Source organism: Sciurus vulgaris (genome assembly GCF_902686455.1).
Source record: "Sciurus vulgaris genome assembly, chromosome: 1".
NCBI classification, from domain to species: domain Eukaryota; kingdom Metazoa; phylum Chordata; class Mammalia; order Rodentia; family Sciuridae; genus Sciurus; species Sciurus vulgaris.
The window spans coordinates 111,322,242-111,342,973 of NC_136461.1; the positions used below are offsets into that span (position 1 = coordinate 111,322,242).

General features: G+C 46.2%; 2 protein-coding genes across 2 annotated transcripts; one reads left to right on the top strand and one right to left on the bottom strand.

Moving 5' to 3' along the window:
• Nucleotides 1-3,260: 3,260 nt before the first annotated feature.
• On the top strand, nucleotides 3,261-4,413 carry BOLA1 (bolA family member 1). Its single transcript, XM_079107929.1, has 2 exons — nucleotides 3,261-3,380; nucleotides 3,760-4,413. The coding sequence occupies exon 2, from the start codon at nucleotides 3,763-3,765 to the stop codon at nucleotides 4,174-4,176; it is 414 nt and encodes a 137-aa protein (XP_078964055.1). The 5' UTR covers nucleotides 3,261-3,380; nucleotides 3,760-3,762; the 3' UTR covers nucleotides 4,177-4,413.
• Nucleotides 4,414-5,895: 1,482 nt separating this feature from the next.
• On the bottom strand, nucleotides 5,896-20,472 carry SV2A (synaptic vesicle glycoprotein 2A). The gene is given in 19 exon segments (XM_079107290.1): nucleotides 5,896-7,742; nucleotides 8,369-8,528; nucleotides 9,109-9,315; nucleotides 10,700-10,833; nucleotides 11,035-11,199; nucleotides 11,825-11,913; nucleotides 12,086-12,196; nucleotides 12,427-12,516; nucleotides 13,155-13,288; nucleotides 13,421-13,572; nucleotides 14,334-14,514; nucleotides 15,742-15,781; nucleotides 15,783-15,938; nucleotides 15,941-15,978; nucleotides 15,981-16,206; nucleotides 16,208-16,273; nucleotides 16,275-16,309; nucleotides 16,312-16,717; nucleotides 20,334-20,472. Coding segments are annotated over 18 exon segments (2,223 nt in total). The 5' UTR covers nucleotides 16,367-16,717; nucleotides 20,334-20,472; the 3' UTR covers nucleotides 5,896-7,558.
• Nucleotides 20,473-20,732: the final 260 nt, after the last annotated feature.

Here is a 20,732-nt window from a genome sequence, read left to right on the forward strand (position 1 = left end):
CAATGAACACTACAAAACACTGAAAAAAGAAATTAAGGAAGAACTTAGAAGATGGAAAGATCTCCCATGTTCTTGTATAGGCAGAATTAATATTGTCAAAATGGCCATACTACCAAAAGTGCTACACAGATTCAATGCAATTCCAATTAAAATCCCAATGACGTACCTCACAGAAATAGAGCAAGCAATCATGAAATTCATCTGGAAGAATAAGAAACCCAGAATAGCTAAAGCAATCCTTAGCAGGAAGAATGAAACAGGGGGTACCACAATACCAGAACTTCAACTATACTACAAAGCAGTAGTAACAAAAACAGCATGGTATTGGCATCAAAATAGACAGGTAGATCAGTGGTACAGAATAGAGGACACGGACACAAACCCAAATAAATGCAATTTTCTCTTACTAGACAAAGGTGCCAAAAATATGCAATGGAGAAAAGATAGCCCCTTCAACAAATGGTGCTGGGAAAACTGGAAATCCATATGCAACAGAAGGAAACTAAACCCCTATCTCTCACCCTGCACAAAAGTCAACTCACAATGGATCAAGGACCTTGAAATCAGACCAGAGACCCTGCATCTTATAGAAGAAAAAGTAGGTCCAAATCTTCACCTCGTTGGCTTAGGATCAGACTTCCTTAACAGGACTCCCATAGCACAAGAAATAAAAGCAAGAATCAATAACTGGGATAGATTCAAACTAAATAGCTTTCTCTCAGCAAAGGAAACTATCAGCAATGTGAAGAGAGAGCCTACAGAGTGGGAGAATATCTTTGTCTCTCATACTTGAGATAGAGCACTAATTTCCAGATTATATAAAGAACTCAAAAAACTCTACACCAAGAATACAAATAACCCAATCAACAAATGGGCTAAGGAAATGAACAGACACTTCACAGAAGAAGATGTACAAGCAATCAACAGATATATGAAAAAATGTTCAACATCTTTAGTAATAAGAGAAATGCAAATCAAAACTACACTAAGATTCCATCTCACTCCAATTAGAATGGCGATTATCAAGAATACAAGCAACAATAGGTGTTGGAGAGGATGTGGGGAAAAAGGTACACTCATACATTGCTGGTGGGGCTGCAAATTAGTGCAGCCACTCTGGAAAGCAGTGTGGAGATTCCTTAGAAAACTTGGAATGGACCTACCATTTGACCCAGCTATCCCACTCCTTGGCCTACACCCAAAGGACTTAAGATCAGCACACTACAGAGATGCAGCCACATCAATGTTCATAGCTGTTCAATTCACAATAGCCAGACTATGGAACCAACCTAGATGCCCTTCAATTGATGAATGGATAAAGAAACTGTGGTATATATGTACAATGGAATATTACTCAGCTATAAAGAATAATAAAATTATGGCATTTGCAGGCAAATGGATGAAATTGGAGAATGTCATGTTAAGTGAGATAAGCCAATCTCAAAAATCCAAAAGAGGAATGATCTCACTGATAAGCGGATGATGACACTTAATGGGGTGTGGGAGTGGGACAAGAATGGAGGAAGGAGGGACTGTATAGAGGGAAAAGAGAGGTGGGAGGGGTGGGGGGGAAGGAAAAATAATAATAATAATAATAGCTTTGTATGAATATGTGATCATGGGACTGTGGTTCTGTGGGAAAATGCCCTTGCTCTTAGGAAATAAGGAGTGAGGGTCAATGTACATAGCAGTAAAAAATTTTTTAATCAAACAAGTGACTCAGCAAAATAATAATTATTATTTTATTAATGTTATAATACACACATATTCAAAGAGACACAAAGCAACTCTAGTAAAATGTTATCAGTTCCTCTAGGAAAAGGGTAGGTACATGGGCTGCTATTTTACAAGAAATTTTTCTTGAAAATTTTTAAATTTTTTAAAAGGCTAGGGAAAATATATGGTACTGTATAATCTAAATTCCTCGAATGCAATAGGACAGTAAGGTTATGTAGAGAATATTGTTGTTCTCAGGAGATACAAATTGGGAGTATTTAGGGTTGAAATATGCTATATGCAACTTATTTTCAAATGATTCAGTCAAAAAAGTACATAGGGGTCTGAGGTTGTGGCTCAGCGATAGATCGTTTGCCTGGCATGTGTGAGGCCTTGGGTTCGATACTCAGCGCCACACATAAATAAATAAAATTGAACAAAAGATTCATTGACAACCAAAAAAATTTTTAAAGTATGTAAATATATTTTAAAAGTATATATCAAGTACTTAAATATGTAAATATATATATAAATCATGAGTCTAGTGAAAGAAGTATTGCTTTGTACTATTCAACTTTTTTGTGGGTCTGAAATGTTTCAAAATGAGAAGATGGGAAAATATTTAGCAGGTATATAAATATATAAAATATTAAGGATACTAAATAAAATTTAAGTTTATCACCTTGGAAAACGCTCATCTTCTTATCTACTTAAAACTTTCATTAGCTTCCCACTGCTCCCTCCTAGGATAAAGAAAAAAAAAAAAAATTACCTAACAAAGCCCTAGCCTAATTTGATTTGACTTCTACTTCTCCCCAGGGCTCCCACTGACTCCCTGGCATCTCTGTCCCTTGTCTTTAACTCTACTTAACTAACTACATCCTAACTATTCTATAAGGAATCACTCCCAAAGTTCTTTCCTGGCCTTTGCGCTTGAGGCTACCACAGCCTCACTAAAGGGACTAAGAAACGAGTTTTCATGCTGTCTCTTCCGGACTAAATTTCCTCTTGAAAATTTTCATGGGCTCTCCCAAGTCTCGGTGACAAGCCTCTTTAGACTGCGCTTAGTCTCATGATCGCATTTAGCACACGATATCGCAATTGCCTCCTCGCTTGTCTTCACTGTTCTGTAATTCGGGAGCGGAGCCTGTCTTTATTCCCCATCTTCGGTATTGGTCTGGACCAAAGTATTTTTATGTATTCAACATAAAAAAAAAAAAAGAACTTTCGTTTTCTTTGATATTTTTGATTTGCGTTGCTGGGGATTAAACCCACCGCCGTGGATATGCTAGGCAAATGCTCTACCACTGTGCTATATCATCAGTCCCTATCGCCTTCCTGTATGTAAAATAAAAGCGACTAGATGAACTGCAAGGTCTATTGGCGATAAAATAGATCGAATAAGCCCAGCCCAAAATGCGCAGGAAATCCTTTTTTCTTTGAATTGCTCGGGTTCGGAAGCTCTGATGAACTGACGAGTTGGGAGAAATAGAAACTACAGTTCCCACTAACCCTCGGGGCACCACGTGGTGCCTGCCTGGTCCATTAGTGTGTAGAGAGAACCCATTTCCCATCGTACCTCAGGAAACCCTGACTACGTCGCCGCAGAACTTGCGGAGTGCAAGTTCTCACCTGGAACTGCGATAGCGGAGTCTTGGCTGCAGGTAGATAGGGCCCATCTTGGGGCTTAATGGGGACACGGGACCACCAGCTCAACCAGAAGCACGGAATTGAACATGTTTTTGCAGCCGCTAGACAATCCTTCCAAATCCCCTTAAATAATGAAGGCGCCTCGAGCGCCGGCCTCTTTACTCGCCCTTGTTCCCCCACTACCTGTACCTAGAAGCCAGATTAACACGTCACACAGAGCTAAGAGGCAGTATGTTGGGTCATCCTGTCCAGTGTCCAGCCGGGCCCTCTGCCAAAGCCAGGTGTAGATGTCGTAGGGAGGGATGTGGGCCGTGGGGACAGGCAGCTGGTAGGAAACTTTCTCCAAATGCGAGGCCCTGCCCCTCACTTCTCACGTCTGCCTTTCTGTCTTAGCGGATGCTGAGTGGTCATCGGTTCCGGCGCCTGGTCTCCATGGCCACCCGCGTTTGTTTGTCCCGCGGTAGCGCGGGATCCAGGACCGTCGGTCCGGTGGAGGCAGCCGTTCGCGCGAAGTTGGAGCAGGCCCTGAACCCCGAGGTGCTCGAGCTACGCAACGAGAGCGGCGGCCACGCTGTCCCACCAGGCAGCGAGACACACTTCCGCGTGGCAGTAGTGAGCTCTCGTTTCGAGGGACTGAGCCCCCTGCAACGACACCGGCTGGTCCACGCGGCACTGTCGGAGGAGTTGGCTGGGCCGATCCATGCTCTAGCCATCCAGGCTCGGACACCGGCCCAATGGAGGGAGAACCCTCAGTTGGACACAAGCCCCCCCTGCCTGGGTGGAAGCAAGAAAACTCGAGGAACTCCCTGACACCAACGAAGGGAGAGGACAAGGAACCGAATAGGATGGATGAGAGTAAACCAGTAAACTACTACCTCGGTACTGTGACTTTTAAGGGTGAAGACACATGCGTCCCATTCTGTTGGCACATACATATTTCCCAAAGATAGCAACTCATTGCATATCAGAGTTGAATTGTTACTAAGGAATTACATCAGTCCTGGTGAGTTGGAAACAGTCCTGTACATTAAAAGAGAAATCACCATATGAAGAGCATTGCTGTGTTCTTAAGGTAGCCATTAAGAATTGAATTGGTGCCACAGTTGGGTGTTTTCTTTTGTTTGGTCCTGGCGATTGAAGCCAAGAACACTTAACCACTGAGCCATATCCCCAGTCCTTTATTTAAATTTTGAGACAGGATCTTACTAAGTTGCTGAGCCTGGCTTTGAACTTGTGATCCTCAGCCTCAGCCTCCCCAGCCAGTCACTGAGATTACTGGGTTTACAGGTGTGGACCACTGCACCTTGCTGCTACAGTTGTTCTTGAGATAAGAAAAATACTTGTAGACTAAGGTAGTCAGAAAGGGATTCACTGGGAAAGTGAACTAATTGTATCTCTCAAAAAAAAGTCAGAATTAAATCAGAAAAGGGAGGAAAGATGTTTTAAGCAGGGGAAAGAACCTCAGCGAAGGAATAGAGATTCAACTGAGCAGATACTAGTCAAGGCAGGGGTTATGGGCAGGAACACGGTTTTGAATTTCGTATTGGGGTGATGTTTGGCTTTTTGACAGCCTGTCATTTTCCAAAGTGTTTGTTTATAAGGGGAAAAAAAAAAAACTTTAAAAAAAACCTCTTAAGCAGTGGAGGGGGGGACTTAGAGAATAATTATAGAAAACAGAGAAATCTTTATATAGCCCTTTTGTTTATGAGCCTAAAAATATTGCATCATATTTCTGAGGGGAACTCAAGTAATATCTACATAAGCAACTTTCTGATAATCTCAATGTGTAAATTATTAGAGAAAAAGTTGAGTTCACATGTATGTTGATCTTTTCTGGCTAAAGAATTTTTAGACTGCATCTGGTTGGGCAGTAGGAAGTCATTGAAGAATTTTGAGTATGGACATGCCAAAGAGCATTTTGGAATTAATATATATGTGGGTTAGCTTGGGAAATTGGAGGCACAGAGACCAATCGGGAGTGAAGGTAGAACTCTGACTTGGAGGTCATCTGTGGAATGAAAAGGAAAGTAGTTGATCTGAGAGGTACTATAAAAAAATCAGAAAATGGTTTGATTAGAACAGCAAAGGACTAGAGTGATGGGATTCGAAGGTCAGCTGCAAGTAGTGCTTTTTAGATTTCTTCATAGAGAAGAATTCCTAATGGATCTTGTTCAAAATGTAAATTTGAGGCCTCTCTCACCATCACCAAAAAAAAAAAATGGCGGGAGGGGTTGATCCCACAAGTCAAGAATAGAGTCTGGAATCTGTATTTTTAAAGGTACATCAGATTTGGAGGAAAGATGGTTCTAAAGAAACATTCCATGTTTTCAAATCTAGGAGACTTAGAGGGCTCTCTAAAGGGGAAAGTTCAGGGTAGAAAGATCAATTTAGGAAGTAAATGTGATACATCATGTTATTCTGGCCTCCAGAATGAAGGGGGACTTGTTCTTCCACTACCATTTTACCCTTCCAGGACTATCAGAATGGACTTAGATGTAGGTGGAGAGGCAAAGAAGTAGACACAGACATTTTGGGTTTTGAGGATTTATTTCCTTTTATTTTTCACCAGTATTGTTCATTTTTCACATCAACAGAGATGGGTTTAGGGTTCCCCAGGAGAGTGAGGAAGATGGATGGGTCTCCTGGAGGGTACAGGAAAGGGGGCTACGTCCAGCAAGTGAAGGGTGAGGGAAGGGGGCACACACTCGTACTCTGGGCACTGGAGGAGAAGGCAATCCTTTGAGCACAGACACCAAAGAGTTAGTCACCACCTAGTTCGGTGTTACAAAATGGAAGAGTGACCATAGGGTGAGGGCACCAGACGCAGCATGAGGAGGGTGAATTTGGATTTTCTTTTTTGTTGTTATTTTAACTTTTTTCCTTTTAACTTTTTTTTAAACATTTTACAAACAGCTAAAAACTACAACACATCACAGCTACAGTAGGGGTGGGAAGAGGGCACCAAAAAAAGCAGCCACACAGAATAGGGTAGGACGGGGCAGCTTAACCTACAGAGGCTATTGTGTGGAAAGGTGAGATGGGGAAACTGAGGCTTCTGGTCCCTGCATTAGGGGTCCCTCACTTGCTGCTGAACCTCTCCCCACTTTTAGAGAAGATGCCAGGAGGGCCCCTGCTTCCTGCCCCTGCCCCAGCTCCTTGTGCTTTTTGATCTGCTGGTTTGACCATATGCCTGGTTTCCTTTCCTCCCGTGCTCCCCTGCCAGTGAGGGAACACACTGGGTATGGAAGTGGGAGAGAGCTTTGTTCTTCCTCCCTGTGCTATAGGGGTGGAGCCTCTTACTCTAAAAGAGGCCCAGGCTTGAGAGGAAGGGAAGAGATGGGCCTCATCAGGTGCCCTCAGGTCTCCCTAGAATGCAAAACTCACCCCACCTGGCCCAGGCTTCCTCCCTTCCAGGCCTAACACAGATACAAGATTAGGGGAAGTACTATGGGAGGCAGGGTTGTGTGTGTGTGTCCGTTGAAATTACCCTTGGCTTATATTTTAGGACAGTATAGTGACACCCCACCCCATGGCACATACACACATAAGTGTACACACATATTCACACACAAAGTCCTACTAAGCTGCCTCAGAACTTAATATATAAATAAATAAGAATCAGAAAGTTAATTTTATAAAATTCAGGCTTCATATTTGTAGCCCAAATTAAAGGAAAAGTGGAGGCCAGAGGGCTGAGGTTTATTGCTTTCCCCCAGCATCCATCAGGAGGTGTGAGAGGGCATCCAAGGCCCTTCTGATTTTAAGAAGTTCTTTTGGTCCATGATTTACACCCAAGCCTCAACCTTCAATATAACTGCATACCCATGGTTTCACAAGGACCTAGGCTGAGGGGATGAGGGGGAAGATAGGAAGCCTGTTCTGGAACCTCTGGAGCAGGGAAGCAAGGGCCCCTCACTAACACTAGGAGAGAGAAGGGTGGGTTGTGCCTTCTCTTGTGCAAAGTCAAGGGTGGTAGGTGAGGAGTAGTGCTTCATCCCAAAACTGGGGTGAAGGAGCCTTCCCTGTAGTCCCTGCCCACGGGGATCACACACATGCACACACACACACACACGGCTAAGACACAAAACAGGGAACTGGGAAGTGAGGGATTCTGGGGTCCAGGATGGCAGGGCAGGGAGGGAAAGAAGGAGTTGTTGGTCTCACAGTGTGCCTGCCATCCCCAAAGACCCTCTCACTGCAGTACCTGCCCCCGGGTCTCGGGCAACTTCAGGGCCAGAGAGCTGCCGAGGGCAAGGGCAGCTGAGGCAAAGAGGATGGGGGCAGCCTTGGTGATTCCCACAAAGGATGTGAAGATGCTGATTCCCAGCACAGCTGCCAGCTTACACAGGGCATTCAAGAAGCCAAAGGCGGTGGTCCTGCTCAGGAGCCCCCAGTGCCGCATTGAGGGCAGGGCCCAGGAGTGAGGCAAAGGAAGAATGGGTGGGCAGAGAAATGAAGTGGAGGAATATGGCAGGCAATGTGCAAGAGGGAGAGGGAAGGATGGTGAGATCAGAGAGGGGAGGGATGGACATAGAGAATGTAGATAAATTGGGAGACAAGGAAGAAAAGAGACCAAAATATGAGGTTAATAGTTAAGACTACCAGGAGTAGATACAAAAGTTACCAGCTTTTTTGGGGAGAGGAGGGTGGGTACTGGAGGATGAACCCAGAAGCACTTTATCACTGAGCCACATTCTCAGTTCTTTTTTATTTTTTATTTTGAGGCAGAGTCTCACTAAATTGCTTAGGGCCTCGTTTAGTTGCTGAGGCTGGCCTCGAACTTGTGATCCTCCTGCCTCAGCCTCCCCAGTTACTGGGATTACAAGCATGCACCACCATGCCCAGCCAAAAGCTACCAGCTCTTAGAAGAGAAAATCAATGGGAACATATATCCTCCCACCCCTAAAGATGTTCTTTCCACTCAGCCCCCTTTCCTCACACCACTCCTCACCTGCCCTCTAGACCCTAAACCTACCACCCTGCCCCCACACACTCGAACTACCTCTTGTCCGAAGGGTAGAGTTCAACAGTCAACACGTCCAGCGCGCTCCAAGATGCAATGCTGACCCCCCCAAAAAGGCAGAGCAGAGCAATCATGGCTGACTCGCTGTTCCCAAAAGACAGGAAGAAGCAGGAGACACAAGACATCACACTGGAGCCAGCTGGAGCCAGAAGAGAAAGCAGAATGAGCCTGGCTGCAATGAGACTCAGCTGGTGCCATCAACTAGCTTTGAGACAGCTCAGAATGAGACTTTTCCCAAGGTAGCCAAAAGGAAGACTTTTCACTTGTCCTCAACTTCCTTTGTAATTATCTGTTTATTATTAATAGTATCACTGATTCAGTGCCACCTATGGGCCAAGCAACCTGATGCTTTTTTACATGTATCAACCTAATATGTCAACACTATGAGGCAGGTACAATTATTGCTCCCATGTTGAGGATGACAACCAGGTTCATAGAGGTAACTTGCCTAGGTGGTTGGTGCCGCTGATATTCAAACCCATAACCTCAAAGCCTGTGCCCTACCCTCTTGCTACTCTACCTACTTCCTTTATCCCTTAGAGAAGATTCTATGTCAGGCCCATCCCATTCCTACAGCAACCCAGAAAGAGCAAACATGAGAGAGAGAAGTTCTCTGGCCAGTCTCTTCAGAAAGCAAAGTGAGAAGCTTAATGACACTTCCCCCCCACACATAACTCCCCAGTAAGTTCTGATATACCACCACCCAGCCTCTCCCTTACCGAGCATTCTGAGTCTGCCAATCTTGTCCATGAGCAGGGCAGACACGATATTTCCAGGAAGCACAGCCAGTGTCCCAAGGAAGCTGACAAAGTACACCATGTAGGCACCTTCGCCCGTCCCTGTCACGTCTAGTGGGCAGCCTTCCTTGTTGTGCAGGAATGTGCTGTTTACCAGACGGCTATTCACAAACTTGTACTCAAACAGGTCTGGAGATGAAGGCCAAGACAATTCAGGCAGTCATAGCAAATGTGAGAGAGAAGCTGCTACTGCTCCTGGCACAGGGCTGTTTTTGTGGGGTTTAGCAGTAGGGGGCTATCAAAATTTTTCCAAGCACTCATTGGAAAACATTAAATAGGAACTAGGAATCATTATAGAAGATAATGACCATATCAAACAGTGACTGTTTCCAAGTTTCCCTATTTATACTCTGCTTCTTATTTATTCTTTTTGTTCACCTGAGCTGACTATAAGCAGTAACAATACCCTGGGTCTAGAAATTTTTTTCTGAGAAAAGTAATGAAAGTAATAAACACTATCTATGATTTTCTTTCTGCAAAGTGGGAAAAGTTCACCCAATACTCCATGTAGAACTATGAAACCAGTCTAGCACACAAAGACAGCATTTCATCACTGTTAAAGAAGTAAATGAGGGGCTGGGGCTGTGGTTTAGTGGTAGAGTGCTTGCCTAGCATGTGTGAAGCACTGGGTTCGATTCTCAGCACCATATATAAATAAATAAAATAAAGGTCCATTGACAACTACAAAAATATTTTTGAAAAAAGAAGTAAATGAATATAAAGATTCCCAGCATTTTCCCCATCGAATATCCTTTTTATTATTTTTCTTTTTCCCAAGGATCCTGTTTTGAAATATTTTTGCCCTCTTCAAAAGTAGCCAGGTATGGTGGCGCACATCTGTATTCCTAGGGGCTCAAGAAGCTGAGGCAGGAAGATCACCAATTTAAAGTCAGCCTCAGCAATTTAGAAAGGCCCTAAGCAACTTAGCCAGATCCTATCGCTAAATAAAATATTTAAAAGGGCTGGATATGTGGCTCAGTGGTTAAATGTCCCTAGGTCAAATCCCTGGTACAAAAAAAAAAAAAAAATTATTTTACTATTACTACACTGGTAGGGCATGGTGGCACATGCCTATAATCTCAGCAACTCAGGAGGCTGAGGTAGGAGGATTGAAAGTTTAAGGCCAGCCTCAGCAACTTAGCAAGACCCTCAGCAACTTAGCAAGAGTCTGTCTCAAAATAAAAAAAGATAATAAAATAAAAGGACTGGGGATGTGGCTCAGTGGTAAAGCACCCCTGGGTTCAATTCCCAGTACTAAAAAAAAATACATATCACTACACTGAATTATTATAATTCCAGCCAAAGGCAAAGGAACTTGATATTTTTGTCAGATATTCTATGACAGAAAAATGTCCAACATCCATTGGATTTTCCAAATTACTGTAGTAGCCATGAAGCTCTCATGCCACCATCCCCCAGGGCTCCTGAGGGCTGTCCAGTTGAAGACTAGTAAATAAGGAAGGTTCCTTCCTCACTCATCAAGGTCTGACACCCATCAGCTACCCCACCTTACCAGTGTTATAGAACACGGTGCTGATGAATGTGCAGTTACGGAAGAACGTGTTGCTGGATGTGACATCCTCAAAATAACACTCTTCAAACAGTGAATCCTCAAAGGACACTGACTTCAGACGCAACCCAATGAACCTGTAAGACCAGGATGGTGAGACACCTTCCCCCCATCCTTAGCCCTTCCTCCAAGACTCCCTTAGTGAAGTAATGGGAAGCTCACACTAAAGAAAAACCACACGTATTTGCCCCAAACCACCTTGTCTTGAACTCCCAGATTCATCAGAGACAAGGGGTGGAAGGGACAGGGGAGGAGTGAAGTTTAAGGTCCCCACATACTTGTCATTGAAGTACTGCCCCCCTCGGTGGATCTGATTCTCCAGAGTGAAGTTAAAAGTCACATGTTCTACACGCTCCCCAGGGAACACTTTGGTGCGGGCTGCGTAGTCCACAGCCTGAAGATGGCGGATCATGTCAGGAAACCAGACAGTCAAACCATAGTAGCTGAAGAGTCAAGGATAGGAACCGAGACATTTTAGACATTAGAACAGGCAGTCCAGAGTTGAGGGAGAAACAGAGTCAGAGTTGGCCTTTATCAGGACCTTGTTCTCCTCCAGCCTTGTCTCACACTCCTCCCTTCGCAATTAGTATGGTTCCAGGGACCCTATGATCTCAATGCAACTCACCATGCTTTCTTATCTACCTCCCAGGCATTTGCTCTTCCCTCTGCCTAAAACACTTTCCCTAACCCCCACCCCTCAACCTAACTCCCATTCATTCTTTAGGATTTAGATCCCTACCCACCAAGTCCCAAATGTTCCCATAGCACTTTGCCCTTCCTGTCACACTGCTTTATCTAGCTCTGACCAAAATGTAAAACTCCATGAGGACTGGGGCACATCTACTTCAGTCTAGCACAGTACCTGCACAAAACAGAAACTTAAAACCAGTCAGCCTATAATGTTTGTTGAATGAATGAATGAAGTAGAGAAATTGAATGGAGTATCAGGAGGGATCTGAACAATACCTTCCCTCATTATCCGTCCCTTCATTTCCATTTCTCCCACCTCTCTCCCAGTCCATACACCACTACGACCACCACATACCACACACCCCACCCACCCCTTACCTGAATGACATGGTGAACCATACACCCATCATCATCAGAGTGATACGCCGATATTCTGGACCAAAACAGGAGAGAAAATTCCCCCAAACCTACAAGCAACAGAGTAAAAGCAGAAGGTGATTGTACTAACTTCTAGCAAACACTCATTTTTCACCCTAACACTTTGCTTCAGTTCATGCTCACCCTATCACACAGGCTTAAGCTTGGACTTCTTCTCCACCTCCCTCACTCCCTTCTCTCCACCATCCCATCCTCCATTACCTGCCCTCCCAGGCTCAAGGCTCGGACCCCCCAGCGCTGGTACCAGGTCCCTGTGTCCGACTGAATCTCAATCAACTCATCCTCCTGATGAATTGTCTTAATGTGGGTTACCTGGAGTCAAGAGAAGGAACGAACAGTCAAATACTCTATTTCCCAACCCCCTCCAAGTGCCTCAATCTCCCTGCAGTAGCAAAATGGAAGACAGAGTGGCTGTGGCATCCTGAGAATGTCACCAAGGTAGAATGTGATTGGAGATGTCTAGGCAAGTGAACAGAAAGGGGCAAAGTGGGAGATAAGGTTGCAAGGGCTTGGAGGCATGAGTGGGGAGGGTGGTGGCTTACTGAGAATACTCGCTCAGGATGCCCCTTGGCCCGCATGTTGGTATCATGAACCTGCTTCAGCACCATCCAGGCTTCATCATGCTTCCCATTCTAGAGCCGCAAACATAATCCCAACATCCAGGTCAGCCCTCACTGACCCAGGGTTACACAACCCCTCCCTCCAATCTAGCTTCTGGAGTCCCAGGACACAAAGGGACTACTGCTCCCAAATCAATACTTAAATTCTGACCCATGGGCATGCATCATCCCAAGCTGGAGTATAGCAAGACACAATCAGCCTTGGGCAAGAGTGTGGGGGTGGGATATCCAGGGGACAAATGCAAGCACAGATCCTAGGGATTCCCTGATATAATGGAAAAGGAAAACTGAAGACAAGGGAAATAATGGGCAAGTATGTAGTTAGAAAAGGGGCAGCATCCTAACCCTGTTGGACCCAGATATAGTTGGAGGGGGAAGAAGTAAAGGGTAGGAACTTGAGCTATAAAGCCAGGGCCAGGGCCTGTGCCTCTGCCTGCAAAATCTTAAGCCACACATGGTTGAAACAGAATCCCTCCCTCTAGCGATACATTCCAAGGCAAAGGAAGCAAGAAAAAATCCCCCAGAGTATGGATCCTTGAGGAAGGAAAAAAGTCACACAGGAACACACCAATCCCACAAAGACTATTTAAACATGGGGGCCCCTGTTGCCCTCGCTACCCTATTCCCCCACCCAGCACAGTCCCATTCACCTCCAGGAAGAAGCGGGGGCTCTCAGGCTGCGTGGTCAGAGCCCCAATGGCAAACACAGAAGGAAAGGCGCAGACAAGGACAAAGACCCTCCAGCTATGAAACTGGTAAGCAGAACCCATCTGAAAACTCCAGCCTGGCAGAGACAGAGTCGTGGCATCAGCAGAGAGGTCAAAGGCTGGGGGTGGGGTGGGGGGTTCCCACCACAGGAGGCACAGTAGAGAAGGGGCGAGGGAGAGTCTGGGGTCAACTCCTGGGGGCTGCTCACCGTAGTGGGGAATGATGGCCCATGCCATAGCAGCCGCGTACACTCCACCAATCATCCAAAACATGCAGAGCCAGCTCAAATGCTCCCCACGTTTCTCCTGGGCCAGAAACTCCGAAAAATAGGAGAAGACAATGGGGATGGACCCTCCAATCCTGGAGAGCATTTTGAGAATTTAGCATTAGAAAATGGCCATATTCCACATTCCCTGCCCTGATGCTACAGATCCCCAAGCTCCTTTCACTCAACATTTTGAAGAGATTCCATCTCACACATAATGCCCCACAAGATCCTTTCACCACCAGCCATCGAGCACACATGTTGGGACAGTGGGAAACAGGTAAGTGGGTCTCAGAATAAGGGAAGGAACAAACATTATATCTTGATGGTGACTACAGAGTTGGTAGGGAGGGAAGATAACTGCAGAAAAGGGGAAATCTCCAGAGGCAAAAAATGGACCATGAGGAGTCTGGGGGCAGGTGTTATGGTAGCAAGCCAGAAAAGGACCTGGAAACAAGGGAGGTAAGGGTCAACTGGTGCTCGGAGAAGTGTAGATATAGGTAGGACAAGGCTTCAGACTCTAACAAATGTGTGTGACAGCAAGGTTTGTTGTCAAATGCAGGAAATATGTAGACTCTGGGAGGGGATAACTCTGGGGTTCACAGGATCCCAGGATTGAGACTGAGGCCCAGAAATGGAACTAGAAGTGGGGTGGAGGACTCAGGAGTAGACCAGACATGAGATGGCATGTTGGATAGCAGCAGACAGGGGAAGCCAGCCTGAAGATAATCAGGGAGAAAGAATTCATTCATTCACACATATTTAAGATGTATCTGATGTGCCTAGCACTGTATCAGGCCCTAAAGATATAACAGTGACCAAAATGCAATCCTGTCATCAGGATGTGGACACTCACCCAACCCCAGAGAGAAGGCGGCAAAATAGGAAAGTGCCATAACCCTGGACAAAAGATGAGAAGAAGGCGAAGACGCTGTTGACTGAGAGTGAGATGAGCAGACACTGTCTTCGACCCAGTCGATCAGCCAGACCTCCCCAGAAGAAGGCTCCCACCATCATGCCCAAGTAGACAATGAGGCCTGGAAGGGGGAGGAAAACAGAAGGAGTATGAGCAGACACACCTCAATTCCACCATTAGCTGAGCATTACAGGACCTAAAAATGCAGCAGGACAGATCAAGGGTCTGAAGAACTTCTAGAAGCTAAGTCTACCCAGAGACAAGAGCATGTGAGAAAGATAAACTATATAAGCAAAGATGGAAGGCCATCTCTGCAGATCAGTGGTTCAAAGGCTGGAATGCAATCATGTGAACACCCCAGAACTTTATTCTCTCTCATTTCTGTCTGTCTGTCTCTGTCTCCCGCCCCCACCTACCTCTCTCACACATACACACACATATCCCTGGCTCATCTAGATGAAAGAACGAATCTGCCTATATCCCCAGATCCTCTAGGTAGGAAGGGGGGTTCTTTCTTGCTTTGATGCTCTTAAAACATCAGGAGGTCTCTTTCTTGTTTCTTGGGAATGGGGCTCTGATTCCTTTAATCTTCCCAGGAAATCACACACACAAAACCCAATCTTTATTCCTTCTAGTTTTAATACTTCTGGTCCTAAAACTCCCCAGATTATTGCTCCCTTCATAAAATCAGAGTTGTTGTTGAACTTAAAAATCATCTATTCCAAACTTTGCACTTTAACCATACCCAAACCAAACCCCAGGGAGAAGAGACCCATCCAAGGCAGAGGAAGACCTAGATCCTTTCTTAATCAATCTAGGAGGTTTCCCTCTTCGAGGTCCCTATCAGGAAAGGCCATCAGAGACTACTCGCTGGCCCCTGGACACTCCCAAGTCTGAGTGAGAGATGTGGGAGACCCTACCCCAAGCACCCCAAACTCCCCCCTCAACTTACACCAGAGAGTTTGAATATTGACTTCTTATTCCCCAATCAGGGAATGAGACAGGATAACAAGAGGAAAGGATATGAAGAAAAGATGAACAATTATCCATCCCCACCATAGCCACCACTGACAGAATTAATTAAGACGACCACTACATACTGGCCCCAAGTCCTTCATCTGGCTGCCTCCCCAAAACCCCTCCTTTCACATACAACTTTACTGTCCCAACCCAAGAAGAGGTGTGTGTAAGGGGACAGTGTATGGAGGTAACTTGGGCCCTCTGATTACTCCTTGGAAGTACTGATTACTCCTAGGGAACCTAGTGGGAAAGATGGGAGCAGTTCCTAGGAGCAAGAGTGTCTCCAGAGATTGGGGCAGGATGGGTTGTAGTGTCCTGAATGTCTTACCCAGCATTCCCTTGTTGGAGTCAGACAGGCACATGTCTTTCTTCAGCACTGGGCAGCACAAAGCCCACCACAAAGACCTCGACACCATCAGCCATCAGCGCCAGACCAAGCACAAAATAGAGTGTCCACTGGAAGCGGCCATGGCCACACTCCCGTAGGATGGTTTCATATTGCTGGGCCAGTTCTTCTCGTTCTTTCTCCGCCGCTGCGCCTCCCCCCGGCCCCCAGGAGGGCCCTCCCATCACTCAAGCCCCCTCTCACTCCAGCCAGGGGTGCCCCATCTGCCATCCTCTCGCCTTTGCCCCCAGACTCTTCCCGGGGGATACCCTGATATTCCCCCTCGTAGATCTCATCATCCCTCATCATGGCCTCAGTGGCATCACTAGATGCACCACCTTCCTCCTCATCCTGGGCCCCTTCTCCACGGTAATAGCCATCGGCAGGAGCAGGATAGTCATCATCATCTTTCCTCTTCCTCAAAGCGGGAATAGGATCTTCGGGAATATTCATCCTGAACGCGGTCCAGGCCCTTTCGCCAACCTTTTGGTCGCATGTTTCTTGACTTCCTAGCAATGTCTTTGGCCCCACGGATGAAAGCTGCCCGATCCCGGAAGCCTTCTTCCATGATGGGGCTTAGGGCACTCAATGGATCTTGCCCTCACTCTCTGCTTCTTTTTGAGAATTTAGCTCAAGGATTTATGGAGTCAAGAAGACCCCCTCCACTGCAGTTACTTAGATGATGTATTTCCAGTACCTTTGGGCTCAAAATAAAAGAAAATAGGACCTGTCCAGTGAGTGTCTAGGAGGGAAAAGGAAGAGCTCTGATCTACACTCAGTTCAGTAGGATGAGTGGGGAAGGGAGAGGGGGAGTAGGGGACTGGGAGGGGAAAGGGGAGCCAGCTTGGTGGGGCTAAGCTGGAGAGCCAGAATAACGGAGGAAGGACCGCCTACTTCTCTTCCAGGAACCTCTGGAGACCTAGAAAAAGTAAGAGATAAAAAGGAAGTTGTGAGTCCTAGGATGGTGCAGAAGGTCAATATGGAGCCCCTCTCAACCCAGAACCCCACCTGGACCATGTGGTGCAGAGATATTCCCCTTTCTTCAAGCCACCACTCAATAAAGAGGGATGAGGTCACTCAAATATAAATGCCTGTACTTTGCCCTTGGAAGTCAGGCCCATAGGATTTGCTCCAATCATAGTCACCTATCCTGAGTCCTTCTACACCCCTGCCTCACATCAAGTTCAGACCCTTTGCTTTGTCCCCAATCTGCAAAGAAAAAACAGGAAATAGAAGAAATCAGAATTCCCTTCTCTAGTCTGGTCTGGGGTTCTTGTTGAGGGCAGAGCTTGAGGAAGATGTATAGTAGGGAGACAAACCCTCCCATTTGTTGCCTTCTGTCCACTGTTGGCTTCTGAAGATGGGGCTTCCACAGTTCTTTCCTCAGGTTCTATGTTTATAGGCCTCCTGAGGAGAATTTTCTCCCAACATTGCAAGTGGGTAAAAGCTTAGTTCCCAGGGTCAGATGAACATGGGTTTAACTTTTTGCTTCAGTGTTTACAAACTAAGTGAGTTCAGGCATGTTTGTGAATACCTAAGCCTCAGTTTCCTCTTATCTAAAAATGGGAAAGTAAGGATTAAATGACATAATGCATATAAGCTCCTTACCATGTTACCTTGCACATAAAAAGTAATGAATAAATACTAGCTTGTACTAGTGTGGTGATAGTAATACAGTGTGATGCCCTATACTCCCTTACAAGATTCAACACAAAAACCATGTCTGGATGCTCTTTAGGGTGAGCAGCAGAAAAGGGACACTATCAAGGAGAATGCTAATTCAGCACAAAGTACATGACGGTTAGATCACCGAAGCTGAAATCCCAAACACTGCCACTTAGTAACTGCTCTTAAGCAGGTTACTTAACCTCTCTAAGCCTCAGTGTCCTTATATTTAAATTGAGGATAATGAAATTGAGAGAATCTGTATTTCTGAGAGACAGTATAAGAATTTAATCTCATAGTAGGTAATAATATTAGTCTTCTTCCTCCTTATTATATTGATAAGTGTCAAAGAAGAAGGAGACAGCAAGGGACAAGCAGGGGTCACACTTAGATACTGTTGCCCAGTATCCTCCCAAGAACCCTTTGACTTGGTTTAACTCCAACATCAGGCTAGATTATCTCCCATCAGACAAACATGGGAAGATCCAAATATGGGAGACTTGGAACCTGAGTAGAATGGACAAGAGATCAAAAGCTAAGAAGGACGTGATGACTGGCTTCTGCCACTTTCCTTCAGAATGTCATACATGGGACCCCTTTAATTGGTGGAGATGGGAATGGAAATGACTTATCAAACTCATATATTTCTAACATTAAGGTCTAAGGCCTATAGTTGTACCTCATTCTTCCAGGGCCTCCCTTCCTAATCCCCCTAATCCTTTCTGCTTCTCCACTAGAAGTCAAGGAAAAAAAAAAAAAAACTCCATAAATACCGCATTGCGTAGGCGGCTGGTGGAGATTGAAGGGGGCCTTGGGCTTCCCCCCCCCAAAAAAAAGACATCTTCCAAAGGGAAGATAACCCCCTTCTGTCACAGAAACAGAGGATGCAGGCCTAGATTCAGATCAGAGATTGTTCTCTTTAAAATATCCTGCTCCTTCTTCTGCTCCCACCTATCCAGGGCCTTCTTTAAATGTGACACACACACACACACACACACACACACACACACACACACATTCACAATCTAATCCCATTACAAGAGAGTAAGTAATGCTATGTGACTCAGAAAGAAGCACTGGCAATCATAGCCTTACCCCCTCAGGACAGATGTAAGCAGTGGACCACAGTGACCAGAAGCAGTGACCCCTATGTCACCTTCTTTTCTTGGTGGTTCAGGGCCCAACCACCCTCCATGAAAGAAAGGGAACAGTGGAATCCCCTCACTGCACTGCAATTTGCATCTCTTTCCTTTCTTTCCCAACCAGGATCTACCCCCAAACCCTGAAGGAAGTAGATGGATCCACCAGGAGCCATACTCTATGTTTGTTGACACTGTTTACCCCTGAGAGGTATGTGTGGGACAGAGAAGGCTCCCACAGCCACAGCAGGATGTGATGGTTCAACAGCCAGCTCCCCTAAGGCCAACAAACCCAGGAGGAAGAGAAAGAAGACAAATTCTTTGAGCTGGTGAGGAAGTGATGCTATTTTTAGCCCCAAAAGCAGCACAGAGTGGCTAAGCCTGTAGAAGAGAGACAACACTTGGAGAGGTTGGAGGTTAAAGAAGACAAGATTCATGTTTATGGGTCCCTTTAAGACTGGCTGGCTTCACCTGACCAGAAAAATGTGCCCAGATTTTCTGCAGTGGGTACAAAGGGCAGATGGGTGATCTCCTGAGCAAATTCTTCTCAGGACAACACTCACCCTTCATCAATTCCCCTGACTTTGGGGGTCACCCAGATCTCCAGCCCACCCTAGTTCAAGTGACAAGGTCATTAAGAAGCAGCCACTTATCAAAACATCTGGGGGTGGGTGTAGGGGTAGGATGTGACAGATACCAGAACATCCCTCCCTATTATAGCTAAGTGATTGTATCTCAGCTCCCACCCCAGTACCAACAAGGCTATGCCTCCCTCCCCACATCCTACCCCTGGGTTTGGAAGATGGGAGCATCCACAGTTCTTGGGGGGGGGGGGGGGGGGGGGCAGGAATGAAGGTGTCAGCTGAGAATGAACACGGAGGAATGCACACAGAGAGGCACACAGGCAGGGACACAGGGAGACATCTCCATATACACAGGCTTAGAGAATGACCCTACCACCTCCTTTTGACCACCTCCTCCACAGTCCCAGCTCTAAGGGATGAGTCCCTAGAATTTACTAAATGGCTCTTCCCAGTGCCTCCCCACCCTTGGTTCTACTGCTAGACAAGTGCCCACCATCACTCAGTACCCCTCCCCCATCCACCCAGAAGTAATTCCTTGGAGCCCCCTCACCAGAGGCCCACAACACCTGGTCCTCTACCATTTCTGTCTCCCCAGTGTTTCCATTCTTCATTCCTCTTCCCTCCCTCCTTCACCTGCCCTTCCTCCACTGCCCCCACCCACCCAAGTCCAGGCTAGCAGACTGAGGCAGCATCCATTCTCTGGCCCCAGCCAAGGTCATTTATCATTCATCCTGTGGGGCCGAGGGGGGGACACAAAGTAAGGAGTGGATTGGAGTTTAAGGGAACCCCATCCTACCTAACAATCCCCGACTAGGTTAATCTCCGAAGAGACGGTAGTGGGGAATTGGTCAAGGTAGAGGAAAAACCATATATATATATATATATATATATATATATATATATATATATATATATATATATATATATATATATATTTATTCAGGGGAGATATATATATATATCTCCCCTGAATAGCAAAACAACTGAAACTGTCCATTCCCCAAACCATCACCGACACCCCTCACTCCTAAAGCGGGGGTCGGTCACCCTCCACAGAAGCAAAGCATCGGAGGATAAAATGGCTGCAAGACAAGGATGTTTCTGCCAGGGGCGGAATGGAAGTGAGAGATGGAGGGAAAGGTCTCACCTGACCTGGGTTCCCCGGGTAAGAGAGTCCGGGATGAGGGCGGGGGTCCAGCAGCCGGGCTGAGGTGGCAGCGGCGTCTGATCTTGGTACCCGGGAAGCGGCACTGCAGACCTCAGCAAACCCCCCCACCCGCTACCACGCTCCGGCCCCGCCTCCGCCCCGCCCCCCGCCACTGAGCATCGGGAGAGACCATTATGGGGGGGGGGAGAGAATGGGGAGGGGACTCAGAACGCGGAAAATGATGGAGGGGGTTGTCACAGGGACAGCTGGAAATGACACACAACCCTTCCTAGTCCCTTTTATAGTAAAAGGTGAAACTAAGGAAAGACAGAAATAGCGATATTAGGAAGACAAGTGGGAAGTGGGAAAGAGAGGTGGCGATCGAGGCAGCCCCTTCCT